The following is an 18,700-nucleotide window of genomic DNA, read 5'->3' as shown; positions in this document are numbered from 1 at the left end:
TGTGCCCTCTGTCCAAGAAATAGAAACTACTACTACTACTACTACTACTACTAATAATAATAATAATAATAATTCTACCTTGTGTGGAATTTGTAATATCCAGGCAGAAGGTATTCAGATTTCCCTTGCATTGGTGTTTCTTCTTCCTCTCTCTCTCTCTCTCTCTCTCTCTCTCTCTCTCTCTCTCTCTCTCTTTTTCTGCCTGCTTGCTTCAAATCACTTATCTGGGGGAACTGCTTGCTTTCTCAATCCATCCAGGAAAAGGGTTTCCCCAGAAACTGCACTCCCACTTTTTGGAGTTTTGAGCACTGGTGCCTGCTTACTGTTGGGTGGGTGATGAAGACCAAACTAGAATTACCGTATTTTTCGCACCATAGGACGCACTTTTTCCCTCCTAAAAAGCAAGGGAAAATGTGTGTGCGTCCTATGGAGCGAATGCAGGGGGGGGAGGCAGGTGGGAAAAGCCCCCAAGAGCCGCACACAAGCTCCGTGCGCTCTTGCGGGCTTTTCCACAGGAGGGAGAAGGGACTGACTGGCCGCATCAGTCCCTTCTCCCACCTCCCAGGAAAGCCAGGAGAAGCCGTGCAGCCCTTTTAAAGTGCGCGCGGCTTCTGCTGGTTTTGCGGGAGGTGGGGGAATCCCCCCACCTCCCAGAGAAGCCAGGAAAGCCCTGCGCAGCGTCTCCCGGCAAGGAGACGCTGCGCGGGGCTAAAGGGGAAGGCAAAACAGCGAGCGGGATCCACCCCGCTCGCTGCCTTGCCTTCTTCCCTAGCCAGGAAAGCCCTGCGCAGCGTCTCCCGGCAAGGAGACGCTGCGCGGGGCTAAAGGGGAAGGCAAAACAGCGAGCGGGATCCACCCCGCTCGCTGCCTTGCCTTCTTCCCTAGCCAGGAAAGCCCTGTGCAGCGTCTCCCGGCAAGGAGACGCTGCGCGGGGCTAAAGGGGAAGGCAAAACAGCGAGCGGGATCCACCCCGCTCGCTGCCTTGCCTTCTTCCCTAGCCAGGAAAGCCCTGCGCAGCGTCTCCCGGCAAGGAGACGCTGCGCGGGGCTAAAGGGGAAGGCAAAACAGCGAGCGGGATCCACCCCGCTCGCTGCCTTGCCTTCTTCCCTAGCCAGGAAAGCCCTGCGCAGCGTCTCCCGGCAAGGAGACGCTGCGCGGGGCTAAAGGGGAAGGCAAAACAGCGAGCGGGATCCACCCCGCTCGCTGCCTTGCCTTCTTCCCTAGCCAGGAAAGCCCTGCGCAGCGTCTCCCGGCAAGGAGACGCTGCGCGGGGCTAAAGGGGAAGGCAAAACAGCGAGCGGGATCCACTCCGCTCGCTGCCTTGCCTTCTTCCATAGCCAGGAAAGCCCTGCGCAGCGTCTCCCGGCAAGGAGATGCTGCGCGGGGCTAAAGGGGAAGGCAAAACAGCGAGCGGGATCCATCCCGCTCGCTGCCTTGCCTTCTTCCATAGCTGCGCGCAACCCCTCCGCAAGGAGAGGCTGCACGGGGCTATGGCTTCTTTAGCCCTGCGCAGCGTCTCCCGGCAAGGAGAGGCTGCATGGGGCTAAAGGGGAAGCCAAAACTTGGCTTGCTCCATAGCTGCGAGCAACCCCTCCGCTGCTCTCTGGGCCTGGGGGGGGGGGAAAAGATTTTTTTCTTGATTTCCCCCCCTAAAAACTGGGTGCGCCCTATGGTCCGGTGCGCCCTATGGTGCGAAAAATACGGTAGCTGATTCCACCTGACACTGGTTCTCACTCTTCCTACTGTTGGGCTTCTTGCTTTTCACCTCACCAGCTACCTCTTGTCTCAGCTGGGGGGAAACAGTCCTTCCTTCGGTGGTAAATGGAAGGGTAAGAGACATCCATGGAACAAAGGGAGATTTTTTTGATGGATTTGTTTGCACTCTCCACCAGCCTCCTGTCTCACCTCTGCCTTCCTTTTCTGTGTTGCCATACATATCCATCTATGTACCAGGTGTGAGGCTCAGGAAGAAGACTTGATCCCACCTTCCTACAGTTCTCTTATGCATGCCTAGACCCTTACTCTGGACGCTTACTTTATAAAACTTTGCACTTGGTTTCATAGAATTTCATAGAATCATAGAGTTGGAATAGACCACAAGGGCCATCGAGTCCAACCCCCTGCCAAGCAGGAAACACCATCAGAGCACTCCTGACATATGGTTGTCAAGCCTCTGCTTAAAGACCTCCAAAGAAGGAGACTCCACCACACTCCTTGGCAGCAAATTCCACTGTTGAACAGCTCTTACTGTCAGGAAGTTCTTCCTAATGTTTAGGTGGAATCTTCTTTCTTGTAGTTTGGATCCATTGCTCCGTGTCCGCTTCTCTGGAGCAGCAGAAAACAACCTTTCTCCCTCCTCTATATGACATCCTTTTGTTTGCTCTTCTACTTTATTAAAATCCTGTCTAGAACAAGCTTATTAAACACCTTCAGCTATATAGTACAATAACTTCTAGGAAGAATAGAATTAATAGGCCAGGAATATATAGCAATGTCAAGGATGGCTAAATTTTATATTACATTAATCTTTGGGAGGAAATTCTCTGATTTGGTCACCAACTCATAGTTAACAAGTTCCATTAGGAAATGTGACTCAGCTCTGCTCACCCATTTATGTAAAGAGAAACATTCAGAAAACTTGATGCAATGTCTGGAAGACTTGCTCTGTTTTTTTTAAATTTCAATTGCTTCTGCTTTGTGGCTTCCCACTTCTTACATAATATGTTAATGTTTTCCCTATCATAACAATCAGAGTTAAGCTGGAACGTTTCAGGAAGGCAACCACGTTAACCTTATGGTATCTTAAAGACTAACAGATTTATGCTGCAATATATAACTTACTGTGGACTAGAGACCACTTTTTTCAGATGCTTGAAGCATCTTCTGTTGACCAGGTATAAAGGATAGGAATGGAATGCCTCTTGAAATCAGCAGCAAAATGTTGTGGAAGATGGACATATTACCTACCTCACTGAATTTCTGAAAGTTTTTCTGCTTCCCTGGAAGCCATCGTATTCATAGTTGACATGGAGAAGCACGTCTCAGTTCCTGTCCTTAAAGACCTAAGTTATCTTTGCCTGAGATAACTCAAGGGCATCTAAGGTTGCAGCCAACCTCTGGGGCTGGAGAACAGTGTGTCTTAATGGAGCGGCAGTCCTTCAGCTCATGCTGGCTGAGGTGGAAGACTGGAAGGAGGCAAGTATATCACTTTGCTAGCCTGAATACTGCCAGTGACCCTTCTGCCCACTCACACATTGGGCTGGTGGAATGGGGAATTCTGTATAGGCAGCACTCCCCAAGCAGAGGCTGGCACAACCAGGTGGAGGGACACCCTGTCTGATGTAAGGGGGATTCTGTTTGCAACATAATCTACACCAGCCAGTGCTGGATTTATGTATAAGCTATACAAGCTATAGCTTAGGGTCCCACTCTGTTGGGGGGGGTGGAGTTAAAAGTATTTCACTATTAATATACTTATTGATTGTATTTCAGTTCAACAATTACTTTGATGAAATACATACTTTGTTAGGTGCAAATGGCTTTAGATACCTATTAGGTCCATAAATTACCATATAGCATATATTCAACACAAAAAACAGCGATAATTTGTTGTTGACAAAGGACAGCTGGACATATAAAGGGCCCCATTACCTTCTGTAGCTTAGGGCCTCATCAAACCTAAATCCGGCCCTGACACCAACCTCCGCCAATCTGGTGCCCTCCAGATGTTGTTGGATTACAGTTCCCATAACCTTCTCTGCAGTATTATCTGTCCTGGCTGCTACTTCTGATTTCTTGCTCGTCTTCACTCTTTTTGTATGCTTGCCAGCTTCATTTCTATACGCTAATCTCAATCTACCTTCCAATGCTATAAGCCAGCCGGAAAGGCAATATAGTTCACATTTCTGTTTCCTATATTAACTAGGTTTCTTCTTCCTTCCCAATCTTAAGTTTCAGTTTCTTGAGTTTGTATTTTCCATGATATTTTGCATCCCTGGCAAGAACAACCTTTAAACAGAAAGTAACCATTTTATAACTTAAAAAGTAAATGCATAATGTCTGAACAGTTTCGTTCATGTTGGGCATTCCTTTCACAATGTGCTTTCCAGTTCAGAAAATAGTGATATTTGGCAGCTGTAAAAACATTCAGTCTGATGCATTAACCATTTAACATTTTGTCCTACTTCTCTGTTTATACAAATTATTAATAAATATGTTGTTTGAACCCATGGGACTCCTTTACTAACTACGTTAAGACTCCTGTCTTCAGAAACTAGCTAATTTCCACTTGGTTTATTACCTTTAAAAAGTATTTTATTTTAGATTTAAACTTACACGTGCTTATGATTACATTATTTCACGATAAGAGAATTCCTATGGATTCCAGTGGAACATACCAATTAAAGCATTTGTTTGTTTAGGCATTTGTTGACTGTCCAGGAACAACATTTCTTGGGTGGTTCACCACCTTCAAAGAGAAAACAATACCCTCCAGCTTCCATCATGTCTTGGCCTTGTTTTTTTGCCTAATTATATCAAAGAGCCATTTAATAAAATGGCTATGAAAGAATTTCAAAAACGAATAGTTGGATTCAGAATTAAGCGTACATAACAATGCTGGCAGCAGCAGTCGTGCCTGCTTTCTCCTCTGCATTGTAGCCTTCTCAAAAATGGTCCATCAAGGTTTGGGGGACCCTACTGAATAGGTAGGCTGCAGCATGGGCAGATGGGTGATCCCTCCCCCCCCCCCATCAGGCAAAGGCAACCCCAGAGAGTAGGAGCTCTGCTTGTGAAATACACTTTTGCCGAGTTTTTCTGGACCCTTCCTTCCCCCTCAGCCCTCCCCATGCCACAGTGCACCCTATTTCACAGGGGGGGAGGAGTGGAGAAATTGGTTCCAGCAGCCCCATCATAGATGCTTAATTCTGGAGTCAGCCCATAACTTATATTCAATCCCTACCTGTCAATCTGCTGCTTTAGCTAAATATACATTCTGCTAAATGTTTGGTGTTTTGCTCTTGACTTTCTAAAATACTTCGAGGTGTGGCGTTATCTCAATGGCAGTGGACTGCTTGAACAATTGTTTCTCCCTGGGGAAATGGCAGCGTGTTTTGATAGCTCTTTGTATCTGTAAACTATCCATGCCAATATACATTTGTAAGACAGTGAAACTCTGCATCCACCAAAAGTGCTGTGCTCCAGGACACTGTGGGCACACACCTGAGTGTATAACCCACATGCTTCCTGGCATTACACCCTGGAGACCTCAGCCATACTGTCTGGAGCCACTGTTTTGCTCCTACAAGTGATGTCACTGTGGCTGGGAGGGAACGCTTCAACAACCCCTGGCTAGGGGGGATTGAGGGGTGTGTGGGAATTGTGTGGGAGGGAAGATCCAGAGAGAATTTTTTTTTAAAATTCCAAACATATCTTGCCCCCGATCACAGTTTAGTGCATGTGTGTGTGTGTGACTTAAGTCTGTATATCCTGTCACCGTGTTAATCTGCCACTTAATGTGCTTTGTAAATAAACAGTATATTGAGTAGTAATCCATATAAAGCAATTCTTTATATGTGTACTTTGTTCATAAGAATACATGAAAGGCTATCGTATATTAACTATTAATGCCTCAACTCCCACTGACTGGCAAAACCACATTATACCAGCTTTACAGGTAAAAAAACTTGGAGATATGAAGTTTGAGATATGAGGAATCATATAAAGACTTAGTTTTGTATTCTTCCAGGAACAGTTTCGCAAACAGTCAAAATTGTCCATCACAAATCTACCGGGGGTGGGGAAAAATATGTCCCCGTTTTCCTAGTCACAATCTTAATATGTGGTTGCCATATGTTTGGTGACAACATAGAATTTGATTGTTTCCCAATGCTGGGGCTCAATTTGGCCATGGGAAAGCAGGAGGTAGAAGACTGGCTCAGCCACCGAATAGCACTGTTTTTTCGCTAACAGGGAATTTGCCTGTCATCTGTGTTTGCATGAGCTATATGCAGTCTGTGAGCCAGGAGTTCACGGAGGTCAGCAGCATTGTCGTACATGATCTCTAACATAGCTGCAATGCATCGAAGATTGTGGAAATGACTATGGCTGAGAGCCATAAGCTCTCAACTCACTTCTTACCAAGCTGGCATGAAAGCCATGTAAGAAGCAGCCCAGTGGAGTGTAGGTATTAGCCCAAAGGCTACCGTCATCTACTACCATCAGAGTGTTCGTCCTGCAAAAAGTTGTAAATTGGATCCCACGAGAAGTGGAAATGTAAAGAAAATTAAGGGAGATTTGTCTGAATACAAAAATATTCAATACATATCCAACAGATGAGTAAAAGATTACAGTACTAGATTTCTCTTTCTTTAAATGAAAGATGATTTTAACAACACCTTCCGATAGGCACATGATTTGGACTGAGCCTCACTCAGATGCACTAAAAAGCAATGCAATGCAGGTTGCAATGGGCTCTTAAACATCATTTCCATTAATCAGAAGATAACTTCTTTGGATGCTTTCATAGCTATGATTTGATTTGGTCCCATCTCATATTGCTCTGTATTAATATCTCTTCTTATTTTTTAAATGTAGCTTGCAGACGATCAGGGAATGGTTTTGATGACCACTGTTGCCATGCCAGTATTTAGTAAGCAAAATGAGACTGTAAGTACTCACGCCATACACCAGCCATGTGCTACAAAATCAGCACAAATGTGAACGTCTTGATGAAGCTATGCATTTCTCGACTGTTGGTATCCTCTACCTTTTCCCCATAAATGTGTACGTGGTGTTAAAATAAATGCCATACAACATACTTAGCAGCAAAGAACTGAAAAGTAAACTTCCAGTGGTTCTTGAAATAAAACGCCTTGTCCCTTTTTAAGAAGAAGCACACATTAAAAATAGAAATATCAAGGTTTTAAATACTGTTTAGCATAGTTGGGGTTTTTTGGACATCAAATAGGATGCAATCCAGGTAAAGCTAAATATTTTTTTATTTATGCTTGGAAGCTATTGGTTTCAATAGGATCTAAGCACCCCAATCTTTCCCTGAATTGTTCAGATTTGCCACACTACTGTATTGGGCGCACAGCAGCCTACTGTTCAAGGTGGAATAGATCACAGGTAGGAAAAAGGTAACACATGTGCACCTGTAACCAATTTTACCATAGAAATTCCCTACAACAACATGTTCACATGTTTGTGCATAAGATACTGTTTGTGCACACAGACACAAACGTGTGTGTTTTTGCTGTCACTGTGGTTTTTCTGATTGGAGCAAATGTCTGTAATTATTCTTTTCTTAGACTAGTGCTAGCGTATATATCCAGAAATATTTCTACTATATTTCTATAATAGGGATCTGGGTTTTTAAAAATCTTATTTCCATTTTATATTTGCATTTACCTTGCCCTTCACATTTCATTCTTGCCTCCACAAGAAGCTTGGGCTTCACAAGCTATTTGAAACAGAAGATAAATTGCATTTTTCTATTCCATATTTTGTCTGGATGGGGCTTCCTGAGTCAGAGTGTTTAATTGAAAGCATCCTTATCAGCTGCAACTTTGCACACAACCTTTGATTTTATTTCTAGGGTAGGGGAAAAAAGACATCTATTGATTTTGTTTGCGTGCGTATTCAGCCAGATTAGCTGCAGCCACCCATAATACCTTGTCAAATAGTTGGAAGAATTAGCTAGTTATCGGCAGTGCTCAGTGCAGTTTTAATCCATATGGGAAATACTTATTGACTGAATTACTGTGCTCTAACTGTAATTGTTTGTTCCAACTAATCTGCATTTTTCCCAAACAATCTTTTAAAATAGAGATCGAAAGGCATTCTTTTGGGAGTTGTGGGCACAGATGTTCCAGTGAAAGAACTTCTAAAGACTATTCCAAAATACAAGGTAAATAACATTTTGATTACCAGTTCATTGTATTGAATTAGAAGTAAATTACATTTATATGCTGCAAAATATCTATTGAATCCGGATATGCTTTTCTGCAAATGAGCAGCGTCTTCTGCAAGGGAAGGGGCTTTTCTTAATGTAACACACAACCATTGTGCAAGCAAAGAGAAGTGAATTCCAACTGTGTGGTTCTGTAGTGCAAGTTCTTGTGCAATCTCTTTCACAAGACCTTGTACAACATTTGCCAGGCATTGCTCCAAGTGTTGCACACCGTTCCAAGATGTGTTCATGCTATAAATCATGTTTTGCTGAGCCTTCTATTATTTGCAGAATATTGTCAGTGCTATCATTTCTTCAACGGGTGTAGCTCTAGAGGGACATCCAACCCATATTATTCAAACAAATTATTTATTGGGTGTGCTTCTTATGTATAATAAAGCCAATCTAGGTAAGATTTCTTCACAGATCATTCCCCCCAAAATGGAATTCCAGATCTCTTAATACCTTAGATATTACTCAGTAATGTACTATCCCTTTTTCGGAAATGGCTACATTTCCCAAATCCTTTAAAAACACGTTTGTTGTTGTTTTTAAGAAACCCTTCAAAACTTTGCTACAAGCCCCAGACCTCGCTTTCTGGAAACATCAATTTGCTGCACCACGTGGGATGTGAGAGCGAAGCAGAACCAAATCCTTTTAGTGCTGCTTCCGCTGTAGGGCACTGCCCAGTTGTGTGGCTACCACTGCTCAGGAACAACCAGTGCTGCCAGTGTAGCTTAGGAAGCAAAACCAGGGAGCAGACTGTAGCGAAAACTCTTAGGAAAGATACTTAAGTTTGCTATGAAGGAAGGTTAGCTACTGGTTGACAGGGCTGGGAAGGAATTTCACACACATTCACAACTGGTGTGGGTCTTTGGCCTTCCTCGTAGCAACATTTGTGTTCTGATGGTGGTTGTTCACTATTTTATATTTCACCACAACTCATTATTGCAGGGGGAGAGGCATTGGGTTGAATCCAGAGCAGGGATGATCACCTCTCTTCCCTCTGGGAGATCCCCTTAAGGGATCCTGGGTGGTGCTTCAAGGCCTCAGGGAGGTAGCACACATACTGCATTCCAGGCTGTATGATAGGATCATGGTATCAGTGCACACAGTGGTTGGCCTGCAAGTCATGCAACTTCCACCAACAGCTGCCTGATAACTAGATCCCATCCTATGCCATGCCAAAACTCAGTGAGCTGTAACCAATAAAGTTGTGGCCTATTATAACCCACACAAGCCTATGTGTGGCTTTTCCTCTCCCACATTCCACACTGCAGGCTGAACAATATATCACTGATTTCCTCTTCCTTAGCCAAGCTGCAAGAATGACATAAGATATTGGGCAAATGAGAATTTTAGATTCAAGTTGTTGCTATGCAACTAATGCACTCCTTTGCTTGTCAAACTATAAGCAAATATACAAGAGGACAGCAATGTCCACATGCGCGCGTGCGCGCGCGCGCACACACACACACACACACACAGATATTAATTGTTGACTTAAGCAGTTCTTCATAGATTCCAAAAAAAGCTTGAGTTTCTCAAACACATTTTTTCTCTTCTGTAAGATTTGTGGCTATCTATCTTACTGGAGTTTGAATTTGGGTATGCAATTACAATTATTGCCCAAGGTTCTGAATTAGCTACAAAGCGGTCTTGAGGAGAAATTCTCATATGTGATTTGGTATCTTCAAGGTTTGCTGAGGTGAATAGTAAGATCTAAGGCAGCACATTACTAGTTTGGGTTCAAACTGTAGCTAAATAAGGACAGGGCTTTTGCAGTAATAGTAAATTCTTGCATCACAATTTTAAGTCTGCCAATGTACCTTGTTCAATATAGTTGATAATATATGTGCCAAAAAAGTACAGTAACAGTTTCAAGTGCACTGGACTCAAGTCCCTTTTCATTGTCCTTAGCCATTTCCTTCAAAGTAATCTGTACCTGATTATGCACCACACTGTATTAGAAATGACCTCAGTTGATAATTTTCTCTCTCTCTCTCTCTGTGTGTGTGTGTGTGTGTGTGTGTGTGTGTGTGCGTGCGCAAGTACAAGTGCACACACGCGATGAGGGCTGTTCAAGGGCAGGTCAGCCGTCAACCTCTTTGTACCATCAAAGCTGTGGCTCTTGAATTATGCTGATTCCCTCTTCAACTATAGTCCCTCATGCCCCATAGCACACCATTTCCCTGACCTTCAAGAGCAGCTTTTCAGGGCCATGGGAGAAATGGGAAAGCGATGGGATGGAGAGGAGAGAAAAGCCCTATTTTGGAAGCAGAAACCTGTTTATGCTTCGCTGGATCCATCCCACCATTTCCCTGGTGGTATATAAGATTGATCCTTACTTTAGAATGAACCTTATCTGAAGAGAGTGGCCTTTCATATAAAGTAATGTGACCTTTAAGCTAGAGAATGTCTTGAGAACAGTCACAATTGATTAAGAGATGATTTGGGCAATTTTAGAAATAAGTTGTATTATGCACTGCAAAACACACACACCCAACCCAGCAGGTTTAAAACTATTTCTGTATTTGATCTGCCTTCCCAGCGGTAAAGCTGTGTTGTACAGAACATCTGCCAAAGCTATCAGCAGCGGGGTTTTTTCACTAGGGGACATTTTAATGACTAGACATCAGTGATTTGAAGATACATTTATTGCAATCAATGAGGGCAGTCAGCTGTGTAACAGAAGCATTGTCAAAAGGGGTAGGGTTGCTATTGAAATAAGTGCAGTGCTAAATTTGATTATGCATGTACTTTCAGGCCTAATACAACACTACATTGCTCTCAGATTACTTCCAATATATCTCTGAGGTTTGAAAGTGGAAATTGTATGAGTCTCTGAATTAGAAATAGTCCCTTTTTATGCATATAGTATTATGTCCATCTACTATTTTTTTTACTCTCTTGATCACAGACAGTAAGGTGCCTAGGTCCAATTACCAGAGTCTCCTGTTGTCTTTCAGTACTGAAGTGGTTTAAACCAAATCAAGGTTTTTCCTTCTCTCCAATAAGTTTAAAACAACAACTTCCATTTTCCATGGAAAATAAAGAGCAGCACATCTTCTGCACTTGCTAATTATGTTTTAGGTTCCTCCTTTCTGATAAATCATATTGCCCAGTTAACTTTGAGCAAAGGAAGCAGAGATGCTTCATTTTTCTCTTCCTTTCTGTAAAGCCAAAGTTCTGCTGCCAGTAGAACTGGACAAGTTTGCCCTGCCAAAACCCTGGGGTGTAAATGGTAAGCATCTTAGCCCAATCCAGGATATTTTAATTTAAAAATCTGAGGAGCCCTGAGCAGGCATATTTGAAAATCCTTCCCTCATTTTAATTTAGTAAGACAGCTGGATTTCTCGCAAAGCACAACAATTGAGATTTCACATTGAGCTCAGTCAAAGCTCTGTCAGTGACAGCTGTGCCGGTTTCTGGGAAGACTGTATTTGGGGGCCTTTCTCGTCCAAAGGAACCACAGAAACTAAAATAAACAAGACTTACTTCCATATATTCTAAGGATGGTCACGGAGATTGAGGGGGCAAGTAGAGCCTTCTGAAGCATCTTCTTGCACTTTTTCCTGGCATGGGATTCTATAAGTGATAGGTGTCTACTTGTGACAGAGAAATCCATCATATTTTACTTTTACCTTTTTACCTTTTACCTATTCCATCATATGTGTCTATTCAGAAGCCCCAATGAGTTCAGTAGGACTTACTCCCAGATGAGTGTGTATAGAGTAGTGGATTAGATGAAGTCCAAGTTATACTGCTGGCTCAATAAATAAATAAAAAGGCAACATTTGACAACAGTGGGTTTGCCATACTGATCAATATGTGTTTTAGTTTAAAGGGATGGGGCCAAGAGAGAGAGGTATGGCTAGAGGAGGAAAAGAAGGGGCCAAGAGCCCCACTGTGCCCAAGGACCCCTGGAAGCCATCCCACAGCCACTACTGGCAGCACTAAATGTGTTAGATTGATGTGTATATATCTGTTTATTTCCCCTAAAATACATAAGAGTGAGAAAAGATGCATGCATGCCATGAGGTGGATATTGTAGCTCTGTTGTTTCCTGCAGGGATGTGGAACTTCAGGCCCAGGAGCCAAATTCAGTCTGTCTGGCCCTTCACTTTGTCCCCATGCCACACCTCACCAGCCCCTCTTTGCATCCTCCCTGAGTGTCCTTGAACTCTGGTAATGCTCTTGCTGCCTGGACGGCAGATAGAGCAAGCTGTGGAAATGTGTGTAGAAAAAAACCATCCTGAGATCTGTGGATTAAGGGCAGTATACAAATTCAATAATAAAAATAGTAGTAGGACAGTCGTACCTTGGATCCCGAAGGCCTTGCGTGTAAAACGTTTTGGCTCCTGAACACCACCAACCCGGAAGTGAGTGTTCTGGTTTGCAAACATTGTATGGAACCCGAATGTCCGATGCGACTTCCACGGCTTCCGATTGGCTACAGGAGCTTCCTGCAGCCAATTGGAAGCTGTGCCTTGGTTTCTGAACATTTTGGAAGTCGAACGGACTTCCTGAATGGATTCTGTTCAACTTCCGAGGTTCCACTGTAGTAGTAGTAGAATTTGCCTTTTATCTTTTGCTTCTAGCCCCGCCCATCATTGTTATGTGACACCCCCAAGAAGGTTGCCCAGAGCTCCCCATCCCTAATATACTCAAGTCCCCACAGCTATAGGGATTTTTTTTTTACTACAGTGGTATCTCAGGTTAAGTACTTAATTCATTCCGGAGGTCCGTTCTTAATCTGAAACTGTTCTTAACCTGAAGCACCACTTTAGCTAATGGGGCCTTCCACTGCTGCCGCGTGATTTCTGTTCTCCTGAAGCAAAGTTCTTAACCCGAGATACTATTTCTGGGTTAGCCAAGTCTGTAACCTGAAGCGTATGTAACCTGAAGCGTATGTAACCCGAGGTACCACTGTACATGTTAAAGAAAAGGGACTTCACTTGAATTTGAGCAAAATGCTTTGTTGCTACAGGCTTATAATTGCCAAGTTTGAGGTGCCAAGGCACAATGCACCAGGAAATTTTCCTGAAAACCCACTACTGAAATGTATTTCTGTGCAGTTCACATTTTTTAGATGGGTCTTGTGCCAGGGAACTTCCTGATGGTTTGTGTTCCAAAAGTTTACCTGCTCTGTAGGCCCTATTTATTCAGGTTCTTTTCTTTCCTATATCCTTACAGTTAGGTATTCATGGATATGCATTCGCAATCACAAACAATGGATACATTCTGACTCATCCAGAACTCAGGCCTCTGGTAAGATAAAAAATATGTTGACTGATTTTATACATGCCGAGATAGAGATGTTTACATTTTCTTCTTCTTCTTAAGATATACAGAATTAAAGAGCAGAGTGTAATGGTTCACAAGGACGACTACTAAAAAGGCTACTATTTAAACATAAATATTGCAGACATTTTTTTCCCTAGAAGCGCCAATGCAAATAATAACATAAGCCTTTGGGTGATATAGAAATGCACAGGTTGTATGGTGAGAGACCCAAACCCCTGTAAGTGCAAGGCAAAGCCATAAATTGCTGCAATTATGTACACTTACATTAAAGTGGAATTCTCTGTTCCTAAGTAATAGCCCCTATTTGTCATGTTTAAGTGGACTCAAATTTCTAAAACTGTGTGGATATTGTATGCAAGCTCCTTCTCTTCTTTATCTTCGCTTGAAGGATTATTCCCCCAATTACTCTTTTTTAAAAAGGTGAAAATTCATTTCCAATACCCTTTTTGCCTTCTTTTAATTAACCAAAGTCAGAAAGAAGTTTGATGTGTCTGTTATATAAAAGTTTATTGAATGATAGCATAGGCTGTAGCTTCATTTTTTTGGTTTTATAGGAACACTTTAAGAGTTTAATCACCATTGAATCTAACTAAAGGAGTGGCATTAGTGAATTCACTATAATATAATATGGATGCCATTTCTAAGGTAGGCACTTAATGTAATTATCAGAATTCAGCAATATATAAGCAGAAAGCAGCAATATATCTCAGAGGGGTATTTGCATATTTAAAAAATCAGGATTATTGTACAGAAGGATTGATGGAGTCATAATTGGAGCTTGCACAAACATTTATCCCTCTAACGTTTGGATTAGGCATTACACTTGGTTAATATTTACATTTGAGTGGTTTTGATGAGAAGATGAAATGAAATTGTCAGAACACAACATTTTCCTGGCTGTTCCTCCTTCCACCCCCAAGAAGTTTTGTTTTAAAAAGAGAACAGTGCAAAAAGGCAGTAGAATTACTTTTTTTGGTATAAACTGTTTCATTCTGAGTTTAGACAAATTATCCTACCTATAAAAACTGCTTGGTATTTTGGGATGGGAGCAGCAGTGTAAAGCTGGGGGTAGCAGCAGATGTGATGTTAGTCATGCTATTAGCAATTATGTGAATTGCTTCTCAAAGTGAACTGCAGGCATGAGCAGAGCAAATCGGGAGCAGGATCCTGGTGTGGGGTGTCCCTGCTGTGGTCTCAGTCTAGATCAGGCCCCCTGCACTGGCTGATTGCAATGTGAGGGAAGCTCCCTTTTGTTTTAATTGCAAATAGCAGGTGTTGTGACCCCAGATCAGAACTGCAACAGGACACAGTCTGCCTCTTGTGTCTGCCTCCTGTGCTGGAGCCATAGTCACTCCCAGCACCTGCAATTTGCTTTTAGATTTCAAAACACTCATTTGCTAATTGCTTGAATGGAGCCTTCCTTAGTTTATCATTCAGTCTTCTAATGGGGTGGGGCTTTGCTTCAGACTCCCCCCCCCAACATGTAGATAGTGGGAGGTCAGAACCAGCAAGCATAACCTTGTTCTCTCCTGGTGTGATTACAATCATTCAAGAGAAGAATGGCTGAAACAGTCTTATGCATTTCCTATTTAATTCTCTCTCCCATCCCCCCCCCAATACCAACCCATGAGGTAGATCAGTGTTGTTTCCATTTTAAAAATAGGGAACAAATTCCGGGAGGCAGTGGGTTAGTTGCTGTCAGGGAATCTCTAAAAGGGAACAAGAAACCCAGAATCTCCCAGATCTAACACAGTGGCTGCAATGGATATTGTACAAAGCTAATCTGGAAGTGGTGGGTTGAATCCAGCGCCACATGTGTGAAGTTCCACTCACATAATGAGATTTCCCCTTATGCATGGAAGGGGCTGCAAGGAAGAGAAGTGTGGTGCTAGCAGAGCAACAGCAGTGGATGCTCTTCAGTTCTTAGATTAGCTGCTCAGTAATTGTCCTTTCCAGCTGGGCACCCTTGGTCAGAATTGTATGCAGAGTGTAAATGTTATTGTCAGAGCTGCTTCCAGATCCTAGCTCACAGAGGATCACGCTAGCCAGCGTTCACTTTATAAAAGTCTTTATTGAGTTACAGTTTCCATTCTCAAGCTGCTGCGTGCAGCTCTACGTCTTATGGGTTAGACCGGCGAAGCTCCGTCTGAGTGTCCGCCCCCTGTGCACCAGCTTACTAACCTAGTCTTACTCCACCTTTTCCGCCTGACCGTTCTTCTCTGGGTCCCTCTGCCCCTCGTGGTCTCTTCCTTCCGGGATTCTTCTGACGCGGACCCCCCGGACCCTCCTGTCTCCTTGCGCCGGGCTTTAGGACCTGGCTCCCTTTCCGGGCTGCTTACTGCGCCACCTTCCTGTGCATTTGAACTTGGCGCGCGCGCCCAACCTTCCACTTTCCGCCTGACCGTTTCTTCGCTCCCCGATGGAGGTGTGGCCACTCCTGACTCGTGCCCTCCCTCCTGTTGCGAGCTGCCAGCGCTTGATACCTGGCGCCCTTCTTCTCCCCTGCTCTCTGTTGGTGACGCTGGTCCTGATTTCCAACTGCTCCCCTCTGAGCCCCCTCTGGACCCTTCTTCCTGGGGTGTCCCCCTAGGTTCCCCCCTTGTTCTGGCCACTGGTGCTCCTTTCTGTGAATCTTCTGATTCACTGGAAAGACTCGGAGATCTCGGGTCGTCGTCATCACTCATCTTTTCCTCTGCCTCCTCCCCCTCGCTCTCTGTTTCCTCCCTTGCCCTCGCCTCTGCTCCTGAACCCCTGACAGTTATGTTCAGTCGTATATGTAAACCTTCTTCCTGGGGGTGGGGAGGGTACAAGAGACAAACCTGTTTGTGTGCATACATATTGTCTGGTGTGTCCCCCCCCCACCCCTCAGAAACAACAACAAAAAATAATTACCATGTACCACTAATATGTGGCCAAGATATACCGTAATCAGTACACTTAGCTTTGTCATTAGTACAGCTTTTTAAAAAGAGTTTGTGAATAACTCTTTAAAATGTCATTTGGGTAAACAGGATTTCTTACAACCTGTATAGTATCCTTCCTCACCTTTTCTGCATTAACAAGTTATAGAAAATATGGACAAATATCTCACCATGCCTTGTTCTTGCAGTGAAATTTAAAAGAAAAACTCCTGGAGAGTTTAATTCTAGTTTATTATTGCTAGGTGGAACACACACACACTCAGCAAATGTTGTTGTTTCACTTAAATATAGTTTTCTGTGAGTATTCAGCTTTTGTTCAACTCTATATATTCCTTTGTAGATATATGGGATGCTTTGTAATGTATTATGGGAAAATCCACACTCTTTGAATACAGTTTTGCACTTTAAGAGCATTATAAGAAGAATGTTCTTTTCTGGTTGGACTAGATCAAGATGAATTCTTTAGGAAGTAAATCAAAAGTCCTCAGAAAGCTTTGCTAATAACATTGTTAGATGCTATTTAATTTCTGCATACGTAGGAACAAAATGTCAAAAGAGACCATTTATAATATTCATGGATTCTTTTAGAAACCTCTTGTCCTCCCCAGTTTCCTAGAACTCCCACATCCTATTTTACTGACATTATTTGATGTACTGGACAAAGTCACACGAGCTGTTTAGAGTGGTCCTAAAGTCTTTCACATCTCCCTCAATGAGCATTACATAGATGGCTGTGAGCCTATTGTGCCCATCCACCAAAAAAACAAAACAAAACAAAACCCACGGATTTCCACTCATACAACTGGATTTCCCCTTCTGCTCCCCTGCAGGCCCTTGTATGCTCCTTGTATGGGAGACCCTTTGGAGCAGATTTTGGGGGCTATTGAGAGCTCCATGAGAGGGAGAGGGGAGAGAGAGAGAGGGAGAGAGGGAGAGAAGGAAGGAAGGAAAGGCAACCCTGTGGTATTCAGGGAAGTCCACTCATGAGACATTAGATTTCATCCTATGTGTTTACTAGATCCCATTTTCTTTCATGCCCTGTTTCTATAATGATTCAAAAGGACACAAAAGGATTCATTTGTGTAAATATGTATATGCTGCAGGAATACGTATCTCATTCAAAAAGCGCATTTGAACTAAAGCCTTGTGTGGACCATTAGTAAACATATAAACTCCTTTATGTGCAGCACCCCCCTTATTTTGCTCAGCGGTACATACCTTTCTGTTCCATTTAAATCAGTGGGTATCCTGTTTCTGCAAGGAATCTATGACCACACAAAATGCACATACTTATTGTAGAACGGGGAGCCAGGAGGATATGCGTTGATATCCCATTTAGTTATGTTCCTAGCTAAAGGACTGTGTAAAGACTGTGAGATCTGTTCAGTTAGTATTCAAAACAAGTTCCTGGGCTTTCAGAATCCTTTAATCCAGTTGGCAGATCTCAGGATTCTAGTACAAAGTAGGTCGTGCAAGGCAGATATCTTCCTGCATGGCTCTGTGAAACTTAAAAGTAACACAAGGGCCCTTACCTTGTCTTCTTCCTCTCTTTAATTATGGGTTCCATAAACTAGATCTCATGCATTCCTTGTTTAAGAGGGAAATGTGGAATGAATTCCAGCAACAATAAATGATACAAGACAGATTGGCAAATGATGTAATCTTCCTTCCTTGTTTTTGTTCATGACAGCAGTTTTTTTAATGGGAAAAAGTGGATGTTTCCCTTCCTCACATCACTGCACATCTCTGGCTCATTACCATACACAATCATTCCAATGGTAAGTGCACAGATAAATAAAACTGTGAGGCCAGGGAGCTCACAACATTATATGCATTCCATGGGTTTTTAGGGTCCTGATTTTTATTTTTATTTTTATCTGGATCCTTCAGCATGGTTTCATATCAGCACAGCAATAGAAGGAACTTAAAAGCCATCTCCATTTTCTCATTTATTTGAAGGATATGAACATATATCCTGATTAGCTTGTGTATGCTGTGCAGGTCAGAGGTGCTTGTGGGATGAAGAGCAACTTAATTGCAATGAACTCAAATGATAAACTAATAACCAGTAGTAACTAATGATAGAAAATTCCCATTTAATGTTTTATTTATTTTTAGTGGTGCAGTGATTACTGGAATGGTTTGTTACGGTGGGAAAATTGTAAATGTGAATGGGCCAGAAGTCATTATGTGTATGAAGGAAATTTGCTCTCAGATCATATAAGTTATTGGGACTATGAAGATTTTTAAAAATGTTGCGTTAGCCATGCAATAGGAGGAGGTATTGTGAAATGCATTCCCCTTTGGAGGGGACTAGAAACTGGCTAACATGTGTAGTAAGTGTTATACAAAAAGTCAAGTTAAAGCTCTCTAACAATTCTTCATTTCAGCCATATTTTGATGGATATGTTTGCTGACTTGAACTTTATAACTGAATCATCTTGTTGAGATTCTGTTCCCTGCCAGGTTTACACAAATAAGAAAGGGGGGACCTGTGAGCTTGCATAGGTTGTTGGACTAC

At 42.8% G+C, this 18,700-nt stretch overlaps 1 protein-coding gene across 4 annotated transcripts in view; it reads left to right on the top strand.

The window, feature by feature from the left end:
• Positions 1–18,700, top strand: part of CACNA2D3 (calcium voltage-gated channel auxiliary subunit alpha2delta 3) — a 498,964-nt gene that overhangs the window by 357,710 nt on the left and 122,554 nt on the right. For all 4 annotated transcript variants that reach the window (XR_014005100.1, XR_014005101.1, XR_014005102.1 and 1 more), the window contains 3 exons: positions 6,595–6,666; positions 7,829–7,909; positions 13,148–13,222. Coding sequence is in view for 1 of the 4 variants with exons in the window: in XM_081184001.1 (XP_081040127.1) it covers positions 6,595–6,666; positions 7,829–7,909; positions 13,148–13,222 (228 nt within the window). In the remaining 3 variants the exon portion in view is untranslated. The remainder of the gene's footprint in view (positions 1–6,594; positions 6,667–7,828; positions 7,910–13,147; positions 13,223–18,700) is intronic.

The sequence above is a fragment of the Podarcis bocagei genome (assembly GCF_964188305.1).
Source record: "Podarcis bocagei genome assembly, chromosome: 2".
NCBI classification, from domain to species: domain Eukaryota; kingdom Metazoa; phylum Chordata; class Lepidosauria; order Squamata; family Lacertidae; genus Podarcis; species Podarcis bocagei.
This window is presented reverse-complemented; position numbering and strand designations above follow the sequence as displayed.